General features: G+C 39.2%; 1 protein-coding gene across 1 annotated transcript in view; it reads right to left on the bottom strand.

Annotated features, from left to right (window-relative positions):
• SPIRE1 (spire type actin nucleation factor 1) overlaps window positions 1-21,918 on the bottom strand; it is a 121,002-nt gene that overhangs the window by 43,284 nt on the left and 55,800 nt on the right. The window contains 1 exon segment of the mRNA XM_062500890.1: window positions 759-884. Within this exon segment, the coding sequence (XP_062356874.1) occupies window positions 759-884 (126 nt within the window).

Genomic DNA, 21,918 nt, shown 5'->3' with positions numbered 1-21,918 from the left:
CAATGTTACTAGCACCCAGACTGTTCTAATACAATTGTTCACAGGGCTGCTCTGCAGGCCAGATCACTGAAACTATCTGCAGTAAATATCATCCTTAAAATCACTCTTCAGCCAGACCCGTCAATTGCAATGGTTCACAGGATGGCCTTTCAGCCAACAATAACAGCCAGACAGGCAGTGAACGTGAGCATTGTGACCTGAAGGGGAAAATTTTTCTATTTTTAAAGCTGTCTCTGCTGTGAAACCAATGTGGCAGACGACAAGCCAATCATACAGCAAAAGGTAAGAGAAGCTGATGACTGGGGACAAAATAGGAGCAAGAAGAACCTCAGATAATTCTCAGCAAAGAATTCCCTCATGGGAAGGAGCTGAGGAAGAACAGGCAAAGCTCTGACACTTCATAACATCCCCAAAACACCAGAGAAGAGTTTAGACTCAAATACATTACATGCAGGAAGGGGTACGTGTATTTAATGTGCTACCCTCCAAGAAAATCCTCTCTTTTGCTCCCAAATGGACTAGTCAAAATTAATAACAAATCCTGAGGGATGTAAATGGTTTCAGGCCAAAATAAAAAAAAAAAAAAAACAAAACCAAAAAAACAACAAAACACCTCATCTGAAGAAGTGTACTCCCTGAAAACTACAGATCATCTCAAGCATCTGACATTCTCTACTGGCTGGGCACAGAAGGGATTTTGTAATCCAAATTTGTGTGGTGATGAGCTCCAAAGCAGAAAACCTTCTAAGACTGCTTACCTCTTTTGCACTTTTAATTTTGGCCAGGAAAGTGTAGAGCTCCATTGTTTCGGCAAACAGAGCCCGACACACTGCTTGATAGTGGTTGGGTGCCTCTGATCGGGTTGGCAGGTGGGCAGCACACAGCTAGGGAGAAGAGTAAATAAATAACAGGATTAAAACCATGTCCCATTGCTTCCATTAATGCTACAGAACATGAGATAACATGAATATGAATGCAACCCAATACCAAGGGCACAAGCATCCATGAGGCATTTCAGTTTAGGCAGGAATTGGGATGTATTTTCTAAACCTTCTGTTCCTATGCGTTTTGTGAAAAGAATACTATAGGAATGGTAAGGGGACTGGTAGACCATGTTCTGGAAAACCAAGACACTGCCTTTTCATAAAAAAAAAATAAAGAGGAGAGAACATAATTCAACATAATTGTCATAGTTGTGAAAACAAGCCATCTTGCAGTAGCAGATTTTGGGAAAACATACTTAATTCAAACCAGCTTTAACAGTAAGTGTTAAGTATTCCTATAACGTGAAGAGAACTGTTATCTCTACCAGTTTATGAAAGGATGAAAGGTGAAGCAAGGAAAAAAGTACATTGTAGTCATCAAGCTGAAACTCTGATCAGATTTATTTCAAGCAGCACAAATATTTTAAAAGTCAGCGAGAGCAATGAAAGCACAGGCTTATTGCTTTACCTCAGACATTCATGAACATTTCCAAACACAGGCACAGCTAATGCAAAGGAGCCCTACAGGTGCTTCCTTACACACTAAACTTGTGAAACTGTGAAAGCCCACTCAAATCACTAATACTTATTCACAGTTACTGATGAACAGTCAGTCCAGCACTGCTTTTAGAGTAAAACATGTAGCTCCTGTTTACATCAAGAGAAGTTTCACTGAAACCAGCCTTTATATTTCAAACTGAGAACCAGAATGGTTTGAATGACCTCCATGAACCTCATGACTTTCATGAACATATCATGTTCATGGAAATACTGGCTGAAAACACACAGAATAAAATAACATCTGTAATTTGTTTCCTAAACACTATTAAATTAAAAACATTTAGAAGCTGAAACTTAAGTAAAGTATCCCTATCATGTACCATACTGGTGTATATGTAAAAATAAAACCAAGTCTTAATCAAGGCCTTAAAACTTGACCTGTTTCTGTGGTTCAATAGTAAATACTTTATATATATATATATATATATATATATATATATATATATATATATATAGCTACATTCAGATCTCCAGAACTAAAGCTTGAGACAACAGGCTCTTTAGCAGAAGAGCCCTTAATTAGCCTAGTGGCATACTTGTCTAAATATCTCCTGTTATTACAGTGAGCACCGTGGTAACAAGGGGCACAATGCACGTAAAGCTCAGGCTGCTTTTCCGTATTGCTTTCCATTTGATGTAAATCCATACTGCCACTAAAAGGTGTGGTCCTGTGGCCTCCAGCTGTATGAATCCAAGGATACCCTTTTGCTGGTACGGGAATTCGTGTCCTAACTCAGAGAGGACTACTCACCCAGACAAAAATTAACAATGTGAAGGAAATGGAGCAGGAGACAATTACTCCTCATGGCATGGACACACTCACAGAAGTGAAGGCAAAAAGGAGCAAGGAGAACGCACTGCCAGGGTGAGAAAAGGAAGGAAGGGCTGAACAATTGTGTTTGGGTACAGTCAGGTTCAGTCTGCCTCAATCTCATTGACAAGTTGCTCTCTGAGAGCATAGGCCCCTTGCTATCTTTTATTTCTTCCCATCAGAATAACAATACAGAGCTCAGTGGTCGGATTTGGTCAACTCCTTGGACAAACTTTTACAAGCAAAATTTGGACTCCTGCAATATCATGTTCTGATCATGGACCCTATGTATTTATCTCATTTTAGTTGTAAAAAATAATATAGATACAGAAAGTTTATATATACGTGTGTGTATATTTTTATTCCATCCTATATATTTTCTTCCATGTAGGAAATACAAGGCAGCCATGTTCATGGAATTGCCCTTGATCCCTACACTTCAAATTTTATGTTGTTTTACAGTGGGTGGCCAATATTTTCTTAGACTCTGGATAATAATAGACTTTCTGGATAATCACAAGGACATAGTTGACATATCTCCCTTTTTCTCCCCATCCCCCCACTCCTCCCACTTTTTTTCCTCTTTTTTTTCTCTTTTTCTTTTTTTTTCTCCCCTTTTTTAGCAAATTGGGTCATCTCCTTTGCAGATAAAGGGGGAAAAACCAAAACAGATGCATGCCTAATGTGTGCAATAATGATAATGTATACCAAAAAGATAAAATCTACTGAGTATTTCCCTTAATGAAAATATTAGAACATTAGACCAGTTCTGAGTATGGCTATGCCCTTTTTTTCTCAATAATGAATCATGTCCTTATTTGCCTTACTGTGTTTTCATTTTCTGGTTATTAATTATGGTACAGATAAAAGGGTTTCATTCTAAAATATACTACTTACAAGAATAAAAATAACAGCAACAGCAACTTTGAAAAAGGTCATAAATGGTATAAGTCCTCATAGCTGAGAATAAAATTTTATTATACAGACTGCATACAGGTTTTTAAGAATCCTTTTTTTTTTTCTTTATTCAGAGGCATGGGAATTAGAAACAATATGCATCAAATATTGAGAAAGTTAATGAAATGCAATGGGGACAAGCTCAAGCAAGGAATGGTTGTAATCTTGATTCTGTTACTGAACCCAAAGTAAAGGAAAAAAAAAATATAAAAAAAGCCTCCTGCTGAACTTAAGTTACAAAAGCAATCACATAAAACCCGATCATTTGCTTTGCAAACATTAGGCTGCTGGTGTTAAAAGAGGGCCAGCAGCTCCTACTAACTTTCATGTTCTGAGAAATCAGTCTTTGAATGATCTTATATTATGTGAAGAGGCATTACATAATAAAACTCCTTGTGGTAATATTAAGTCAAACGACTCAACATGAATTTTTTTGGATCAGGGAAGGTAAGCGTGAAGAAAAAGCAAAATGTAAATAGGACAGGCTGATTTTTTTTCTCCTTCATTGTACTGTATTGTACTTGCATGTTGGTTCAGAATGCCTGACAAGCTGCAACTCCTGCATGAAAAAATGCCACAAAATCTAGGCAGGCAAGGCAAATCAAGTATGAAATGTCATTTCTAGCCTGAGTTCAGGATATTTATCCACTTTAAAAAAATTAAAATCTCTATGGTAGTAGTGCTTGTAAAGCTATGTTACTGTAACACACAACAAAAATCCAAGTCAGTATGTTTTAATAACTGAGATATGAAAGGCCAGCCATCTAATAAACTCCTCCTCTTACCATGTCATAGTGGTAGTGGTGCAAGAAGGATTAAGATCACATATGCAGTCTTTTCCAGTCATTTTGAGGTTGTATGCTTATTCTGACACTTGCCTTTTCATCTCTCATGATACAACTTAAAACTACCCTAAGGGGAATGAACTCGAACAGTGCCCAGAGCTTAATACAAGGGCTGTTTGTTCTGCTTCCAAGAAGTCTCAAAAAGTATGGCTCAAAACAGATTATGTGGTCTTTGCAAACTGGTGAAATGATAAAAATATTATCAACTACTGAAACATTAACTAGCTCAGTCTGTAAATATTTCCATTTGCAATCATTGTGAAGAGCTGGGATTTCTGAATTTTTTTTCTAACTGAGCCTATCCAAAACCCCAGCTTGACCCAAAGCATTCAATCTTTGCTTGATCACTAAGAAGATTAGAGGCTGTTTCCATCCACATTCAGGGTTCACAGGAAAGAAAAAGGCATTATGTAAATATCATAGTCTTGCCAGCTCCTCCAACTTCATCCTCAGTTGACTAGGAAACAGGGTGCACCAAGCCAAAGCAGTGCTAACAGGAATCACAATTTAACCATCTGAAGAGATCAAACAGCATTTCTTGCATTTGTTTGAATATATTTCAGCAAGGCCTCCATAAAGTTACAAAAAATACAAGTGACTCGCCCACTCAAATCCAGCTAAATTTTGCAAAACCATTTTGGCTAGATATACACTGAAAGCTTCACCAAAACACCTGGACTGCTGGAATTAAGATTTCAGAAGACAACAAGTGTTTCCACTTGTAATTATCTTGGGCAGAGGGCCTGTATGAATGCACTACAAAGAAGAAAAGGATTTTTTTTTTTTCCCATGGGCCACAAAGACAGGCCATTGATATTATGCAAAACATATTACCAGCCTGAAAATGCCAGACTTGTTAAGTGTTTTGAAAGCCTTGGAGTATTAACAAAGACTTAAAAGATGTACTTTTCCTTAAGCAACAAGAAGAAATTATGTTAAACAACAGATCATCGAACATGCAAGTGTCCTAGGTATTTGCCTCTTCCTTTGCAGTATGGTCACAAAATAAAACTCAGCTTGAGATGTCTTTTCAAGTTAAGGCTATTTTCTGGAAGATTTTATCTCCACGAAGATAAGCTAGAGTTTATGGTTAGGCTGTTGTTTTTGTATATATCCTTCTTCATATGAATATGAACTTCAAGGAGCCACATGCCTTACCAGAGAAATCTTACCAAGACAGTACATTTGTAAATGTACTTATATATTTATACTTAAATATGTATACTTCACAGCATACTTGTAAAACTCAACTGAGTGTTTTGCTTTGCTTTATTATCCAGAATAACATTGAGGGATGGGCTGTTCACGGGAATAAGTGTTTTGTACAAGTTTGTAAGATGTTTCTGCCTGCTAGGACCACCCCTGTGCCTAGTACCCACAACTTAGACACAGTACAAGTTCTGCAGGGGCTTTCACAACACCAGGAGCCATTTCACCTGCTTCCCAACACTTCAGAGCTGCTCTCTCCAACATTCCAGGCAGAGATTTGCCCCTGGCTCTGCTACTTGTAATTGCAGCGGGCCAAGGACTGCCTGATCCCTCTGCTAAGGATTCTAGAGGAATACTACTGAGGAAAGACTGCAGTAAGACAAAAGGAATAGGAGCAGAGTTAGCTATTAATCCACTAAATAAATTAGCAGAAAATACAGAAAATATTAACAGAAAGTTACTCTTCACCTGCAAAAATTTGTTAACTTTTCAATTGATATTTTAAATTATCTTTTGCTAGTGCCATGGAACGTCCAATCGCTTGACATGAGCTCCTAGTTAATTTTGCAAGCCTCAAGGAAAAGATAGGTTTTGTGGAAATCGGAGCAAATTGCTAGTACCAAGCACATCTACCTCGGTATTTAAGTGTCCTCCAGCACTCTGGGAAGGCCTTCCCTTGTGCTGGCATTTGTTGGTTTGATCATCACTTTGGGGTGGACAAAGGAATTACTACACAGTTCTCTACTTTCTCAATTTCCAAATTTAAGTGACCCTCCCCATAAAATGATTTAATAAATACAGTCTTTCTTTACTGATGTGCCTTTCTAGTATGAACCTGCAAATGCAGCAGCAAAGCTATGGCATTTAGCAATAACAGGTATAATTTGAAGAAATAGCAGCATTGGCTGGTTCTCTCTTCCAGGACTGTGAAAAGCACACAACAAGGTAGCTGATGAAATTAAAGCCAAAACTGAAAATGGAAATTGGATGACGCAAGGATTGAAAACACTGTTTTGCATAGGGTCTTGATCCTTAAAGAAATGTCCACTTGTCTGTATCAGATAATTGTCATCATCATCATCACTAACTACCCTCTGCTTTGCAAAGTCTAAGGATTAAAGGCTTTGAGCAAATTATTTATATATATGCTGAAATGTCAAACAGGAATGGACTAACAAATGTTTACAAATGCCCTCCTGAATCAAAACTTAAGTCAGCCTGGAAGTAAAACTGGAAGACGCTCGTCACGTGGGTAGACTGTGCTGGGAAATGCTGTTGTGAGGTTTAGTATGCTGTCAATGTTTCACAAAAACAAAGCAAAACACACAGATTCAAAATATTGAGGATTAAACTGGTGCACAGTTAAGAACTCCCTTCCACTATTTTCTCCTGAACAGAATATCTGCCCTGACACTGTTTCCTTCAGGAACCAATTGCATTGAGGTACTGAGCACCATGACTCATTTTCTTTCTTAAAATCTTACCACTACACAACTATTTGAAGAGTCTTAACTGCTTTTCCATGCTTAGACTGAATTTAAGCAGTGATGAGAATCTTGATAAAATTTCAGCAGATGGCAACTCCAAGACTAACACCTCGCTGAATTGTCTCACCTATAAACTTGAACCTTACCCAACAACAGACAATTAAAGGTGAAGATAATTTGTAATCTGTTACATTTACATGATACCATCTTTAGGTAAATGAGTCTTAAAAATATTTAACGTAATTACAAACACTTTTGAAAGTACTTAAAACTTACACTGGTGGTAGGAAAAGGAAACTCCACCATATGTTACTGACTATGTCACAATTTTTAAGCCAAATTCTATATTTTTCATACTCAGTGAACCCCATTCTTTATTAGCTTTCTAAGAATGAAGACCTTGACTACCAAAACAGACTTTAATATGAAAGCCAACCTATTTTTTTTGAGACAATTATTATTTCCACTGACATTTTGATATTAAGTTTTCAATGACTGACTAATTTTATGTGATAGTGCAGACTTCTTGATATAGCTGCATTTGTATAAATTCTCATTTCTACTTGAAAGCTATGAGGGTATTTTTACCCCTCAAATACATCTATTTCTGGATTATGCATTAGGTGCATTGTTACACTGTCTTTACATAGTGGACTAACAACACCCTGCTTCTCAAAGAGACTTGTTTCAAAAGAGCCAATTAAGTCAAAATCAATTCTGCATTCTCTCTTAGTTTCAGAGAAACTGTGCTCTGTTGTTTCTTAGCAGAATAATGGAGGAATTAACAATATAAATATGCAGTAATCTGAATTTGCTAGCTCTCATTCTTTGACTATTCAGTGGAACATCAATGGGATTATTCATGGGCAGGGGAGAAAACCTACCATTTATATTTTTTCCTTTTTTTTTTTTAACATAAAATGTCAATTCCTGCAAAATTTAGCAAAACCACTAGGTTGCCTGTCAACAACAACTGTTTTGAAAGCTCTCTCCCTCACAAGTATACAACAGCTCATGGGGCAGCTCTCATCTGTACCACTCACACATCTGCATTTCATGCTGGAGCAGCAGAGTGAAGGATGAGACGAAGGCATCTGAGTAAGAAAACCAGCTTCAAAAGCAGAGTAGAGGCGTAGATGGGAAAACATGATAAAACTGGATAATTAAAGGAGAAGGGGAGTGGCAGTGCATATTCACAGGGCTACCTGTAGTTATTTAACTAAGAGCCCATTAAGCTGTGGAACCACCCTTTGCATTATTAAATAACTTAGACCTGAACAACTGCTAGCAAAGAGCTGCACCCCTGCCATGCCATTTTGTATGTTTGTCTGCCATGTTGTTCAGGCCCTCTTTAGGGCTGCAGGGTGCCTTCTACTACTACTGAATTACTGCTTGTGTTGAGGAGAAGAGAGGAGAGTTGGGTTTGTACCAGGATGCTTGGTATATGCAGCAAAGAATGAGGGCAGGATGGAAGCCCTTCTTTCTTCCCCTCTCCCCAAGACCCCACACAAGCACATAAAGCAGTGATTACATCCAGGCTGTTGATTGAAAAAAAACAGAGTATGTTGGGAAAAACAGTAGAAAATATTGAAGTTTTCAAGCAGTGTAAACGAGAAAACAATTTTATCAAAAGGTACCATAAAATGTTGGGGAATGACCCTCAAATCAGAAACCAAATCACACTGACACATGTAGAAAAGGAAGGGGAGACTACTGCAGCAGAGTGGCTGTATCTCCCATTTTGAATAATACTCACCAATCTCATCATTAAACAGCACAGATGGTTGTGTACATTCTAACTGAGAGACAATATATTAATGTAAGGCAGTTTATTCATGAGCCACTTAAAATCCAATTAAAATATATCTACTAAAATAAAAACACTTTCCTTGGCAGCAATTTACAGTTCACATGCAAAGCTTTAAAGTGTATGTGTGTGGGGGAAGTTTGTTTGTTTTGATGTAAAGTGCTGAAACTTCTCTCAGTAGGCATAATAATAACAATAATAATTTGCTTTCATGTTTTTTGTCCTGAAGCATGACTTTTTTATTCCTATCCAAAAAACAGATTTCCAGCCGCATAACCAAATGGGCAGCATTACTAAGCAAAACAAGCTTTTAAACTTCACTCCCAATGAAAAGATCAAGTAACTTCTAACAAGTCTCATTTTGCTTTCATTGGACCTAAGCATATGGAAAGCAGTTCTACTCCTTCATGTATGCCTACTCCTTATTTGTAGTACCTTTGTCAGGGAAATCAGGTTTTGGAATCCCGATTGCATGAAAAAGGCCTGCAGAAAAATTCTTTCTCTTCTTCTCCCAGGCAAGTATGCTTAACACTTTTCTCTTAAAATTTATAGTCACTGACTCTACACTGCAATTCTCTTAGCAAGCAAGTTATATGAATGTTAAATATGCCACTCTAACATAGGTATGAACAAAATTATTTAACCCACAATTTATTGATTAAATTGATTAAGTAATTTTGATTCAAATATATATCCTTGCTTAACCAAACAGAATAGATATGGAATAAATCAGAACTTTTAAAGTGTTATTTTCTCTTCAGTTCCCTCTGTTTGCAGTGGTGGTGCCCTTTCTTGTCCTTTTCCTTACACACACTTCATTCCTGGAAATTGTCTCCAGTATGGTAATTACTAGAAATTGAATTACCTGGAGCCAATGGCTTTGACGTACTCCCAGAACACAGGTGGGATTAACCACCTGTAGGGATTGCAGATGGTGCTTATGCTGTCCTGAATGCTCAGAGGCTCGAGGGAAAGGCAACTCTGCTGCCTCACTTTGCCTCCACACATTTGTGTTCATTGGCAGCAACAGTAAGGAGTAAAAGCATCACTCTGTCAAGTATTCAAGGCCAGTTCATGTATCTCAAACTGTGCTGAGTCTGCACTGTGGGGACTGCAGTTGTGCTGTTGGGGCTGTGTCACAGCCTTGCAGTCCATGCCTGCACATATTCTTTCTCCCTTGTGATATTAAGAATTATGGATTTTATTTTTGTCAGTGCAAAGCCCAGTGGGCTGGTCAGGAATTTTCTTTGATATGGAAAATAAAAAATTCTGTTTCAAAGCCATCACTGACCAAATCACATATGATGCTACAGAATATTTTTCCCTGCTCTGTTGGTCCATTTGCACTTCTATCTGCTCAAAAGATCTTGGTCTCCATATGAACATTTAGGATGGACAGTTGTAATGAATTATTAAGTGTCTTGCAGTAATTGATATTTTCTTGAAATCCTAGGTCCTGAACTCACAGAAATATATATGAAATATAACCTTTATTATTTCTAATTAAGAAACAATCTGGTACATTTTAAAGGCTGACTGCTTGCTAAAATCTTAAAATATATTCATTTTCTCACATCATGACTTCTTGGAGGGGAGAGCAATGAGTCTTTGCTTCCAAAATAGATGAACAACACAGACCTCAACACAAGATGGGAACCCAAAGATGGAGAGCAAGAGAGATCGTCTCTTGCTAATAAACTGAATACAAGAACATTTCTTCTTCCTCCTTAGAGCTTGGCTGTTCTTTCTACAGTTGTCTCATTTATTTCAAAATATGTCACTTTTAGAAGCAGGCCAACCCATTCACCTGGGCTTATCTCTGACTGCAAAGCAAGCACAGTTTGTTGTATTTTCAAATAAATGTCCTTGTACTTTCAAATGCTGAGGATTCTTTTGGAAATTAATTTACTTGTGCACTCAGAAGAAGATGCATTGGAAAACATATACATAGTTAAAAGTATTTGAGGATTCTTTCCAACCTTTATTACTTTGCTTTTAATCAACATAAAATAATTTTGCACTTTAGGTTATTTCAATCATATCAGATAAGTCTTACCATTCTTATCTGAGAAGGCACCTTGTAGAAACAAGTAAGTTCCTCACTAAAGGGATGAGTCCTCAACAGAGAATGGTTCAGGGAAAAAAAAAAAAAACAATACAAAAACCCCACACACCAGAACCCAGCTACCAGCCATTTCTTCATCAAAATATCATCTGAAGGGAAAAAGAGATAATGGAGGTAGGCAAACCATTTTTCTAGTTCTCCAGTTAAGCGCTGCATGACTGCTGTGTTTTCAAACACAGGCCTTAAAATAATTAAACTATTTTGTGCCAAGTAGTCTAAGGACCTGCACCATAGGTAATTATTTACCTGTTCTCAGTTACACATCATGAAAGATATATCTCTGCAAGTCAGGCAGGAACTCCCAGCTCAGTTCTTCAATTTCAAAGCTACCTTTAAAACCCCTGGCACCTGCAGAGGCATCTACTACATGTCCATTGAAAGAGATGCTTTTACATGATAAGTCTATCAGTGCCTTCTAAAGCAGAGCTATAAAGGGAATTATACCTCTGGAAGGTAATACTGTATGACCTCAGTCCACAGAGAGTAAGGTCATCAATGGGGTGATCATGGTAGAGCACTCTCCTGCATGTACTCAAAGACCAATTGTTACTCTTGGACAACTTTTCTCTACACTAACATTTTTCATGATAAAACCACTTTTGAAGGCTGAAAGTCAGAGCAGTTATATTTTTAAAAACCAAGACATTAGAGCAAAGTACAGTCACTAGAAATGCAAGTATATACATCTATTTCAAATATTGCTACCTTCAGAAAGATGAAAGGCAGTTTAACATCAACTTTATATTGAACTTTATAGCAATGGATAAAGGGACATACCTCAGACACTGGCAAAGTGCTTCAACTGAGGTTTCTCAACTTCTCTGAGCTGAATTTAGGATGTACCATCACATCTACCAAGAGCCTGGTATAAAACTCATGAGTCTTAAAGCTTACAGATTGTTCTGTCAGCAAAGATAACTTAAGACATCACTCTCTTCTCAAAAAGCCCAAAACTGCTTCTAAAGGACTTTTTGCCAGTATCCTTAAGTACACATCAGTGTCCCACAAGAAAGAAGGCTTCGAGAGGAACCTGGGAGAGGCAGGAAAGGCAAGGGGGGGTCAGTTCCCTCAAACTCTGCATGACACCAGCAAGGAGCTGCCAAGAAACCACTCTGCTTGCAGCACCTTCACTGAAAGACCTAGATAGCTGCCAAATTACCCTCAAAGAGAGGTTATCTCAGTCTGCCAGAGTGGCAAAGAAAATTAATAATCCTTTTATTGTGGTAGGCATGTATAAGAGGTTTGTGGGGGGTGTCTAGTTATCTTGCTGATTATCTCCCCTCAGCTGCTTGCTGCCCTGCACCCAGGCACAAGAAATACCTGCCTGGAGATTACAAACCTCCTGAGTTTCACCTTCACAGCAGCAAGTGTCCTGAACACAACAGAAACACCCATCCTGTTCTACCTGCTCGCCTGACCATAGAGCCAGGCTGAGAGCAGACGGGTGCCATCCATCCCCTGGCCACCAGGACAGCACTTGGAAGAAGCAGGTATGTTCCCTCTCTCCATCTCCAAGGCAGGAAAGCAAGGCCAACTCGTAGTGTTCCAAGGTAAAGTGTTTTTTTTTGTTTTTAAAGGTTTCTGGTACAGGCAGACTTCAGCACTTCTGCTGAAGGTGATGCCATGAGGCCAAGTGTCTCTGGCAACCAGACTTCACTGGAAAGTCCCCGGCAAAGTGCCTTGGCTCTGAACACAGTAGGCACCATAACCAGGGCAATAAATTGCAATAAACACCCTCCTTTGCTCATCAGCACACTCAAAAGGGAAAAGGACTGACATCACCCTTTTAAAAAGAGCACAGTGGTTACTTTCAAAGTAAAGCTGACCACATGTTGACCTCCAGTTACACTGCCCAGAATGAAAAATAAGGACAACTGTTTAAGACACCAAATGACTTCACTTTAATTAATGAAACCTGTCTATCAACATAATTCACTTAAACACTTGTCACGTTCAAAGCTGCTTTAAAATTACTTTGAAGGGATTTACGTGAACTGTCCCCAGCCTTCTTCATCAAGCTAAGGTACAAGAATCCCTTCACTTTCTATATGAGCTTATAAGAAATTAAACACAAGGACAAACACAAGGTTACTGGGTATTTTTATTTCCAAATGTTTGTTATCCAGACAACATATTCCCTTTTTTTTACCTTTGAGCCATTAAAAATAGTTCTAGGTGTGACATGCTGCTTCTGTCCAGACATGAAAAGACTTAATAAATCTTGCTAATACTGGCCTGAACTTCCATTTTTGCACTTGTTTTTTTAATAGCACATGCTACCACAGAAGATTTTTTTTAAGAACAAACCTATTTCTTCACTTAACACTGCCATGTTTTTAAACATCACCTCACAATCTTTCCTCTTCAAAAGGTGAATTGAGGAAAGTGATATCTTACATCTACCTCTGTAAGTATATGTAGCTGTATAAAATACATATATGGGGGCTTGTTACATACAGTATGATATGACAGACTGGTAGATGTGAATTGATTAGGGGAGACCAGCTCAGATTTGGCCTCATGGGAATTTGCTGGTTTAAAGCAAGTGTTGGTCTTAATGCTCACATCAAGAAATCCTGGCATGCCAAAAACTAAAAACAAATACAATTGCTCATTAGGACCTTGTTGTCCCAACTCCAAGCCTGGTTTGTCCTAAGAAAAGGCAAAAACCCCCATACCTAGCCAACCTGCTCTAAAAAACCCCCAACTATACAACTCTCTTTTGGCTTAAATCACCCAAAGTATCATGTTCTTCCCTGCCAATGTGAGTGCAATAACTACAAAACAAATGCCTGTTTTTTCTAGTGCTTGAAATCAAGTTTCTAGTCACTTCCTCTGAGATAAATAGATAAATAACAACAAAATAAAGGGGTTTTTTTCTCTCTTCAATGCAGAGGCAAAAAACCACCTGTTTTCCATTCACCCAAGCTTCCAAAAAGAATCTTCCTAGTGCCTTCTTTGCAGGCTTTACACAAAGCAAACTGAGAGCAGTGTATGAAGCTCTGCCTACCCTTAGCACAATCCCTGAGCTCTCAGTCCTTGTCAATCCCTCAGCTAAATATTCCTCCTGAGAGGGTTTAGTTTGGGTCTCCAAACAACAGCTACTCGCAGCTGCTATTAAGTGCTGCCAGTTTGCTTTGCCTCCTCACATAAAATCCCTGAATTCCCATGCCTGCTCTCTTTCTATAGCACCCAGGCTGCCCTACACCTTCCCTTCAGTAAATGCTCTGCCAAGCTTAGTAGATTCAAGGAATTTATCTCTTGGGACCATTTGATTCAACTGCACAGATTAGTGTGAATTATCAGAAAGGCTGCTAGGTTAAAATATTCAAATAATTCTCTACAATTCCACATATACCCAACTCACATATGCAGAAGCTTTAGAATGTATGGCCCGAAGTTTGCAGTGAGGCAAACATGAGAAGTGCCCTGAAGCCATCACCCAGAAAAATATTGCTCTTCCCATTGTGTTATTTCATTAGAAATATTTACATATCGATCACTTAAAACACTCACAGGGCCATGCATCCTGCATGACAACAATATTTTGAAAACTACCTCTCAGGAGTGCTTCAGTTACAATACTATATAGGGATGTTGGAAGTCAATGTTTTAAACAAAAACCTACTGTAAAAAAAACTTTTACTGAGAAGTACAAAACATGCCCTGTCTTCAGACCAATCTTTGGGATAAATATGATATCCTGCTTTTTAGATATGGATCTTCAGGGGTCAGCACAGTCTAGCAGACACTGTTTATTTCTTTGTCTCAAATGGCCTTATCTCACTTAAATATTTTTCTAAAATACAGCATGCAACAGTACACTAAGGAAAGGGGAGCAGAAAAATAGCATAATGGGAGCACAGTAGTCAAGAGCATACTAAAAAAAATCACACAGAAGAGAGAGATTATTATTTTGGACAATTAATGGCACTTTAAAATCAATTCTATGAACTTTCTTCCAAATGTTTAATTTCTTTTGATACTGTTACTGGCACTGAAATAAATGCACCAAAAGAAATTCTGCCTCAAGCCGAAGGCTCCCTCTTGAATAATTCAAAAGCAAGAAGATCACAGTGGCTTAATTAAAGGGCCCTCCTTCAGTTTCTTTATTTTTCCCATGTTGCTGTTACAGGACAATATGCCTCTGTAAGGAGTTAAGTGATTTTGTAGCACCTATGCTGCTTCCATCTTCTTTGGTAATGAAATATATCATTGTAAGTGACCCTGGACTAGCAATATTGACAACTGAAAGGCACATCACTTTTTACATAATTGCTACCAGCAAGATAAACTTTTAGCACACTCATATTCAGTGATTTATTTCCTGGCAAGAACTAGAAAAGGCACAGTCACTTTTCCTCTTAACCTCTCTCCTGAACAGGTTGATGGGTTGTGAGGCTCCAATGCCTCAAAGAAGTTAGGGACCCCACAACTTAGAGAGGACAAGCACTTGTAGACTCTGCCACTGGACCTTTTCTTTCAGCCTGGAAGGCATATCATATTTTACCCCAGCTAAATCAGTCGGACTAATTAAGAAGTCCTCCCGCACCCCACAAATCCTGCTTCTCTCATGCCTGCAGAGCACTAGATCTACAAGAATGCCTATTTCAAATGAGCTGCATATGCACAACATAAAAACTGCAGAAATAAGTTCACCTGCTGTTTCGAACATGGTCAGTGAGTGCAGTGACTGGGAATCTGCAGCCCATAATACTACATGAGGAAACTGCCCATCAATTTTGCACGTCACCATTGCTTCACCTGTCTACTAAAACATGAATCCCACACATAATGTAAGTCATACAGGGGGTCCTGGGAAGCTCCATTGGAAATCCCTTATGGGTTATCCCCTGTGGGATGCTGGCATTACATGGAATGTAAATCAAACACTTGTGCCTTACAGGCACGCTGTGAGCCTGTGTAACAATGTAAGGAGCTAAAGCAGCCTGCAGAGATAAAAAGCGACCAGCAACACCACAAACATCCAAGTCTGCCAAGTCTACACGGGTAGAAACGATTCTGACAAGATGAACCTTCACCGATCCTAACATCAGACAAGCTGCTGTCCTGGCTAATTTTTCTGAGCAGATCTACTGCCTTTAACAGGATGACAGTGAATCTGAAAAACCCATCACGGCCTTCTGTGCACTTATCAGTTTTAAAACCTGGAGAAAAGGGGAGGTTAAGAGTTGGAGAGGGAGACTCAGGCAGATTCCTCCAGCTTTGGCCAGGTGAGGCAGCACTGCTTTGCCCAGTGCTGCAGTTAATCAGTAGGGCAGAGAAGATATGGGTCCTTTCTGTAATAGTGGCTCTGCTCTTTTCCTACTTTGTTATGGGTCACTACAGCTTTACTGTGTTAATTGACCATTACCCTGATTTCCAGTCATTACGCAGAATTTAAATTTAATCTGATCAAACAGAACATACCTTGTGAAAGTAAACACTCATTGATCTACTTTAGTCTCCAGGGTATATTTTAGGCAGTGCAGATTCTTTGATACTTCAGATGCATTATTTCTTACAGAATGCTTTGCACGTTTTGGAGCTTGTATTTTCTATGGGATAACTGGAGCTCTGGCATGACAAATTCTGCCTTTTATGCATTATGGGCCACCATTACCACCAAAGAATCCTTCCACCCGCACAAAAATATGGAACTTTATTTTTACCCTTGTATAAATTATTTATAATAATTACAGCATAAAAGAGACGGGGGAAAAAAGTCCCTGCCCTACTGTGCCTCTTTTAGATGCATAAGGGCCACACACAAAGGTGTATTCCAACCTCCCCATACATAAAAATAATCTGCACACCCCATCTGTGTTTCCTGTTTTTGTTGGACAACTCCTTGGATTCCTCAGACTATTTTAGACCTTAGACAGGTTATACCAGTATAATTATGTGAATTATGGGTACAGGGGTTTTTAACCAGTGTAGATGTACTACTGTGAGCCATAAATCATTGCAGGAAAGGTCATCTGGTTTTATCTCCCAGCCCAGGGTAAGACACTCCAATCTATCTAAGCCCATACTAATGGAAGGAATGTTTCAATGAACAATTACAGTCAGGAAGACAAAAAGTTCTTTTTAAATTGAGAGACCAAGGCCTCGAGGGACAACTTCTTTGCAAGTATGTCAGGTATAAGCCCTCCATATCAAAGCCCTATTATTATTATTATTGTTAAACACTTTTATTTTAATACCAACAACACGGTCATATTGTTCACACGTTACAAACACTCAAACATGCAGAGAGACACTGCTGCTTTATTTTGCACAGTCTATCCTCAGCTCAGCTCAGCTCCACGGCCCGGCACAGTACAGGAGCTTCCAACACTGGCTCCTGCCACAGCTCAGCCAGGAACACTGCTTACTCTGCACCCGCACCTGCACAATTGTTTGTGCCACAAAACAGATGAAGGAACTGATTAAAGAACAAAGGCAAACAAGTATCTTTTGGGATGCTTTGACGAGAAATAGGTGACAAAGATCCCAGCAAAGGTGACAGCACAGACATGAGAAACACACAGTTTTGAATGAATAACCATGATGCACAAAGCTTGCTTGGACAAGAGAAAAAAGCAGCAGGTTTACAACATTTCTAAGACAACTCCAAGTTCATTCAAAGCATGGTGAAAAAATAAGAAAAGGCCTGTGGATGGGTCCTATTCAGCCAAGATCCATACATTCCTTTGCCAGTCCAATCTCAGTGATTGTTTTGAAAGAGGGCATCCACCTCAGGGTGTCCTGCCATTGCAGTATGATACGGGGCTGTGCTTACAAAGTCACTTCGGGAGATCTTGAGATTTCATGCTAGATGACAGTCCCCAAAGAGTTAAACTGCAAAAAAGGAACAGCCAAAGGAGAACCTGCCTTCCTCAGAGCTTAAGAGGTACAAAAACAAGATGGCTGCACTTTCAGAGACCCAAACAGAAGGGACAGGAGGCTTCCCAATATTACAAAAGGGGTCTCAGACCTCTGTGTGACTGAAGATCTACAAGTAGATTATGATAATTTTTTGTTCAAGCCAGCAAGAACTGGGAGAACAAAAGTGAAGAGAACTGAGGACTTCCAACCCACTGTAATTTCAATGTTCTCTCCATGCACATGAGGCAAAAATCATGCTTTTCTAAAATGAAATTTTAGATTTTTTTTTTATAAAATATCCACCAAGATAAAAACTAGCATGTAAACATGTGAGTACAGAATTCAAGAGAGGGGAAAGGATCAATTATTATCTTTTTAGAGCATGAGAATTTTCACAAACGTCCAATGATGCTGCATTGCTTTTTAATTTAAAATGAATTGGCAACATCTGGGACTTTATTTACCATCTCAGTAAGCTTCCAAATCTTCACCAGCTTCACAGAGATACAGCATACACTGCAAGTTGCTTGTTTTGAAATGAAGCATAACTACTGTTCTGCAGGCTCATACAAAAATGCTTAAGCCAGCCCAGCCTTAAACTGAATTGCACTCACAGAAAACTGCACCTTACTAAGCTTGGACTTGACAAAATTATGGGCCTCTGAATTCCAGTAATATGAACTCTTTAACTGTCTGTCATAAACAAATACCCTGACTTGTTTTTAACTGCATTTTCTGGTTCCTCTCTGACAGGATCCCATATTATACTTACATGGGGTCACAGCATCTATATGATAATAGTCCTCAGACTCAGAAGGGAGTCTCCAAAACACTTAGATCTAAATGCAGATCTTTTTATCCCGGCTATAATTGCATTGAGACAGGACATACTTTTCTTTTCCCCTATAATCCTACACATTCCATAGATGGTAGATTTGTACTACTATCAGAGTACTCAAAATAAAACAGCGGCAGATCAATATCACCACTGAGAATTTCAGTTCCTTCCAGCTGAAAGGAGTCAGTCATATCCTTGAACTACCAAGACATATGAGTCACCTAGACATACAAGTTTTTTATCTCATAACCATGCCAATGATTAAAATAACTGAAATGGGAGAGGAGGGGTGTTTGAGGTTGAGAGAAACAATTTATTCTTCTGCTTTGCAAAGCACAAACATCATTTTTTATCAATAAAAATATTGCAGACTGCATCCTTGTTTACATTTCTTTTAGCGAGATAACACAATACTGACCGTGCTGCTCTGAAAGAAAATTTAATGCAAATTAAGTCAGCATGGAGATTTTCTGTGTATGAGTTTTATCTGTATGGGACCTGGGTCACTCATATACCTTTGTGAGGCAGTGCTTGCATGACAGTTAATTTTTGGTCAGAATTAACAAACACTATTACTGAATTTCTTAAAAGCAATTAGTGAGGTAAGACCTGGGACCTGAAGCCATTGAGCACCCACCACAATCCACCTGTATTTGTGTCCTAGACAAGAAGGTGTGGCTTAGCTACAGATAAGGTTCCTGTTAAAAGCTGAGTTAACTTTTGGGATGAAAGGTGAACATAAATAAAAGAAAGATACTGGTTCAGGAAGGGCGCTGCCTCCTTTATGTACCTTCTGCAAGACCTGCAGAGAAAGGTATCAAGGCAGTGACAAAGGTTAGTGTCATGACTTGCAGACACAGCTGACAACACCTCCACAACACCTCTGCTCTGCAGGAGGGCTGAGGTAAAGTCTAGTACTAGCAGTAGTGAGTTGGCTACAGTGATGTTCAAATCTGGAAGAAATGACAGGCCTAGGATGGCAGTTCAGCCCAGCAAATACCAGCACAGAATAAAGCCTGCTATCAAAGCCTTATGAGGTTACCTTTACATCTACAATTAGAAAGGGGTGTTTACCTAGAATGAAGTATAATACTGTAACTGGGTTTAGGGTTGGGGCTCAAGCCAGCAGATATCGATAAATCACAGCTTAGAAAGTGCCTCTGGGTTAACATGAAAAATGTTGTTTGTTTAAACCATCTGACTGCAGAGATCTGCAGGATAAGGAGTGTGATAATGTTAAAATTAGGAGTGGAATTAGGGTTTGAGCTTACTCTGGAAGAGGTTGATAAACTGCATCATCTTGCCTCAGTATCAGGGAGGGCCCCATGCTCTGATAAAGGTGCCACATGACAGGACTTCCCACACCCTTAGCAAGCCCAACACTGCCCAACATGCCAGTGTCTATACTCCATGTTGACCAAGGCTTCCCAGGGTGTACGTGTGCTGTCAGCCTGGTGAGTTCCCCATCCCTTGGGCTTACTGTGTCCTGTGTACATGTAGAGCTACCCTGGCACTCCTGACATGTACAGATTTCCTGTACCATACAGCAAACAAGGAAAGCATCTGTCTGAAAATGTTCAGTCTTTACTGTCTCTGTTTCTCCCTTCATTTGCAGCAAGGCTGACAAATCAGAAATATATCAAAGACTAGAAGCTTCTAGCAACCAATGTCTCCTCTCTTCACAGATGCATTTTTAAAAACAGTGGATCAAGTCTGGGCAGCAGGTTGGTCCTGCCAAGGAAATCAGAAGCTAAATCAGCCAAATATACCAAGAAGTAGGACAAAAGCTTGTCTGTGTCTTCCCCACTGGCTTTGCAAATGATGATCTTGGCAGTACTATTTAGCACTTACCCTATTCCCAGTCCTTGGGAATCAGTGTTTGCTGCATTACTCAGCATTTTCCAGGCTAGAGGGAGGGTAGAGGACTGACCTTGCTTACTTTACATTACAGAGAAACGTGACAAATATCTTAACTACCTCTGTGTTTTAATCACAAAATATGCTCTATCAAGTTAGTGATTAATGGTGAAAAACTCAGTCTTAGTAGCAGACAGGTCTTGGACCAGACAATGAGAGTTTTTGGAAAAGGAGGAACCACATAATCACTTTTCAAGGACAAAATAATTTCCAGACTGAAAACTACATAGTCAAAAACCTTAAAAATCAATATTAGTAACACACAGGCCATCTCTACCATTTTCCAAGCTTGTGATGTAAAGAATGCAGGGGAGGCAAGAACAAACAGTTTTCAGTGAGCAAACCTGCTTCAGCATTCACTACAAACTGTAGTTTGTACTGAGGAACTGGAGAGGAAAAAGCTTCACAGTGAATCTTGCCAAGAGGGACTTAAAATAATTGAGCCTCATAGTCACAAGACCACACACTGCTGTTGTGAAACAGTCACTGGGTAAATAAGGTGTAGACTCTAATATTTTACCACTCTTGTAGGGGTGGAGGTGGGGGGAAATAAGAGAAAGCCACATGCAAAAGATGGTCTTACCCTTAGAAAGGTATTAAGTCAGGAAAAAAGGATCTTGCAAATCTGCACTCATGTCAAAAATATGGAAGAATGACGCTGTCCTTCCAGTACTGTCAAAGCAGTAACAACACTGAGTAGGTAATAAAGGTAAGTTGCAGAGTTAAGCCTGCAGCACATAATTTAGGCAAAAACAACAACAGAAATAGAAGAGAATTCCAAGGGATGAAGGAGTAAAAGTTAGGATGATGTACAAATTGGCAGCTGACCTTCAGTTTAATAAGATAAAGTCACAGAAGCAGTACATGAACAGAATGATATAAAATTATTAACAAAATACAATCAAGAAATAAAAATGTAAGACGCTGATTTTAAAACATACAAACAGGCAGGTACCTCAGACTACCAGAGATATTAACAAAGCCAAATGAAAGGAATGCAATTCCATGGCCTTAAGAGTTGAAACCTGTTGAATTTTCTTATTGCTTTTGTATTTCAGGGATGTCTACACCAGTGTACCTAAAGGAGTTCAGCACAGTTTGTCCAATTTATCTTTTATTGTTTGCAGAAATTAAGTAAAGAACTTGCAAAATAATCACTCCCACAAAGCCACTGTCTTCAGCTCTGCATATACAAAGATCTTCTCTGCCTCTGCACTAAGTGAAACTTTCACTTAACTATCTTAGTTCAACTGTCACCAATTCACAGCATTTTGCCAAACCAGGGGAAAACGAGGAATGTCTTCCATCAATCTTCTACATTTCCTGTACACTGTCTGGAGCAGCTTGCATGAGGGCTTAGCAGGGTGCTGCTGGCCCTCTCTGGAGCAGGTGACTGAGGCAAAGGGAGGAGAGAGCAAAGCACCTGCACGCAGCAACTCGGCAAGGCTGGCATTGGCAGGGGCTGGAAGGGCAGGGCAGAACACTTTAGCCAGACAGGCCCTCCCCAT

This window comes from Cinclus cinclus, chromosome 1, assembly GCF_963662255.1.
Source record: "Cinclus cinclus chromosome 1, bCinCin1.1, whole genome shotgun sequence".
NCBI classification, from domain to species: domain Eukaryota; kingdom Metazoa; phylum Chordata; class Aves; order Passeriformes; family Cinclidae; genus Cinclus; species Cinclus cinclus.
The sequence above is the reverse complement of the archived record's forward strand: the minus strand, read 5'-3'. Positions and strand labels throughout refer to the sequence as shown.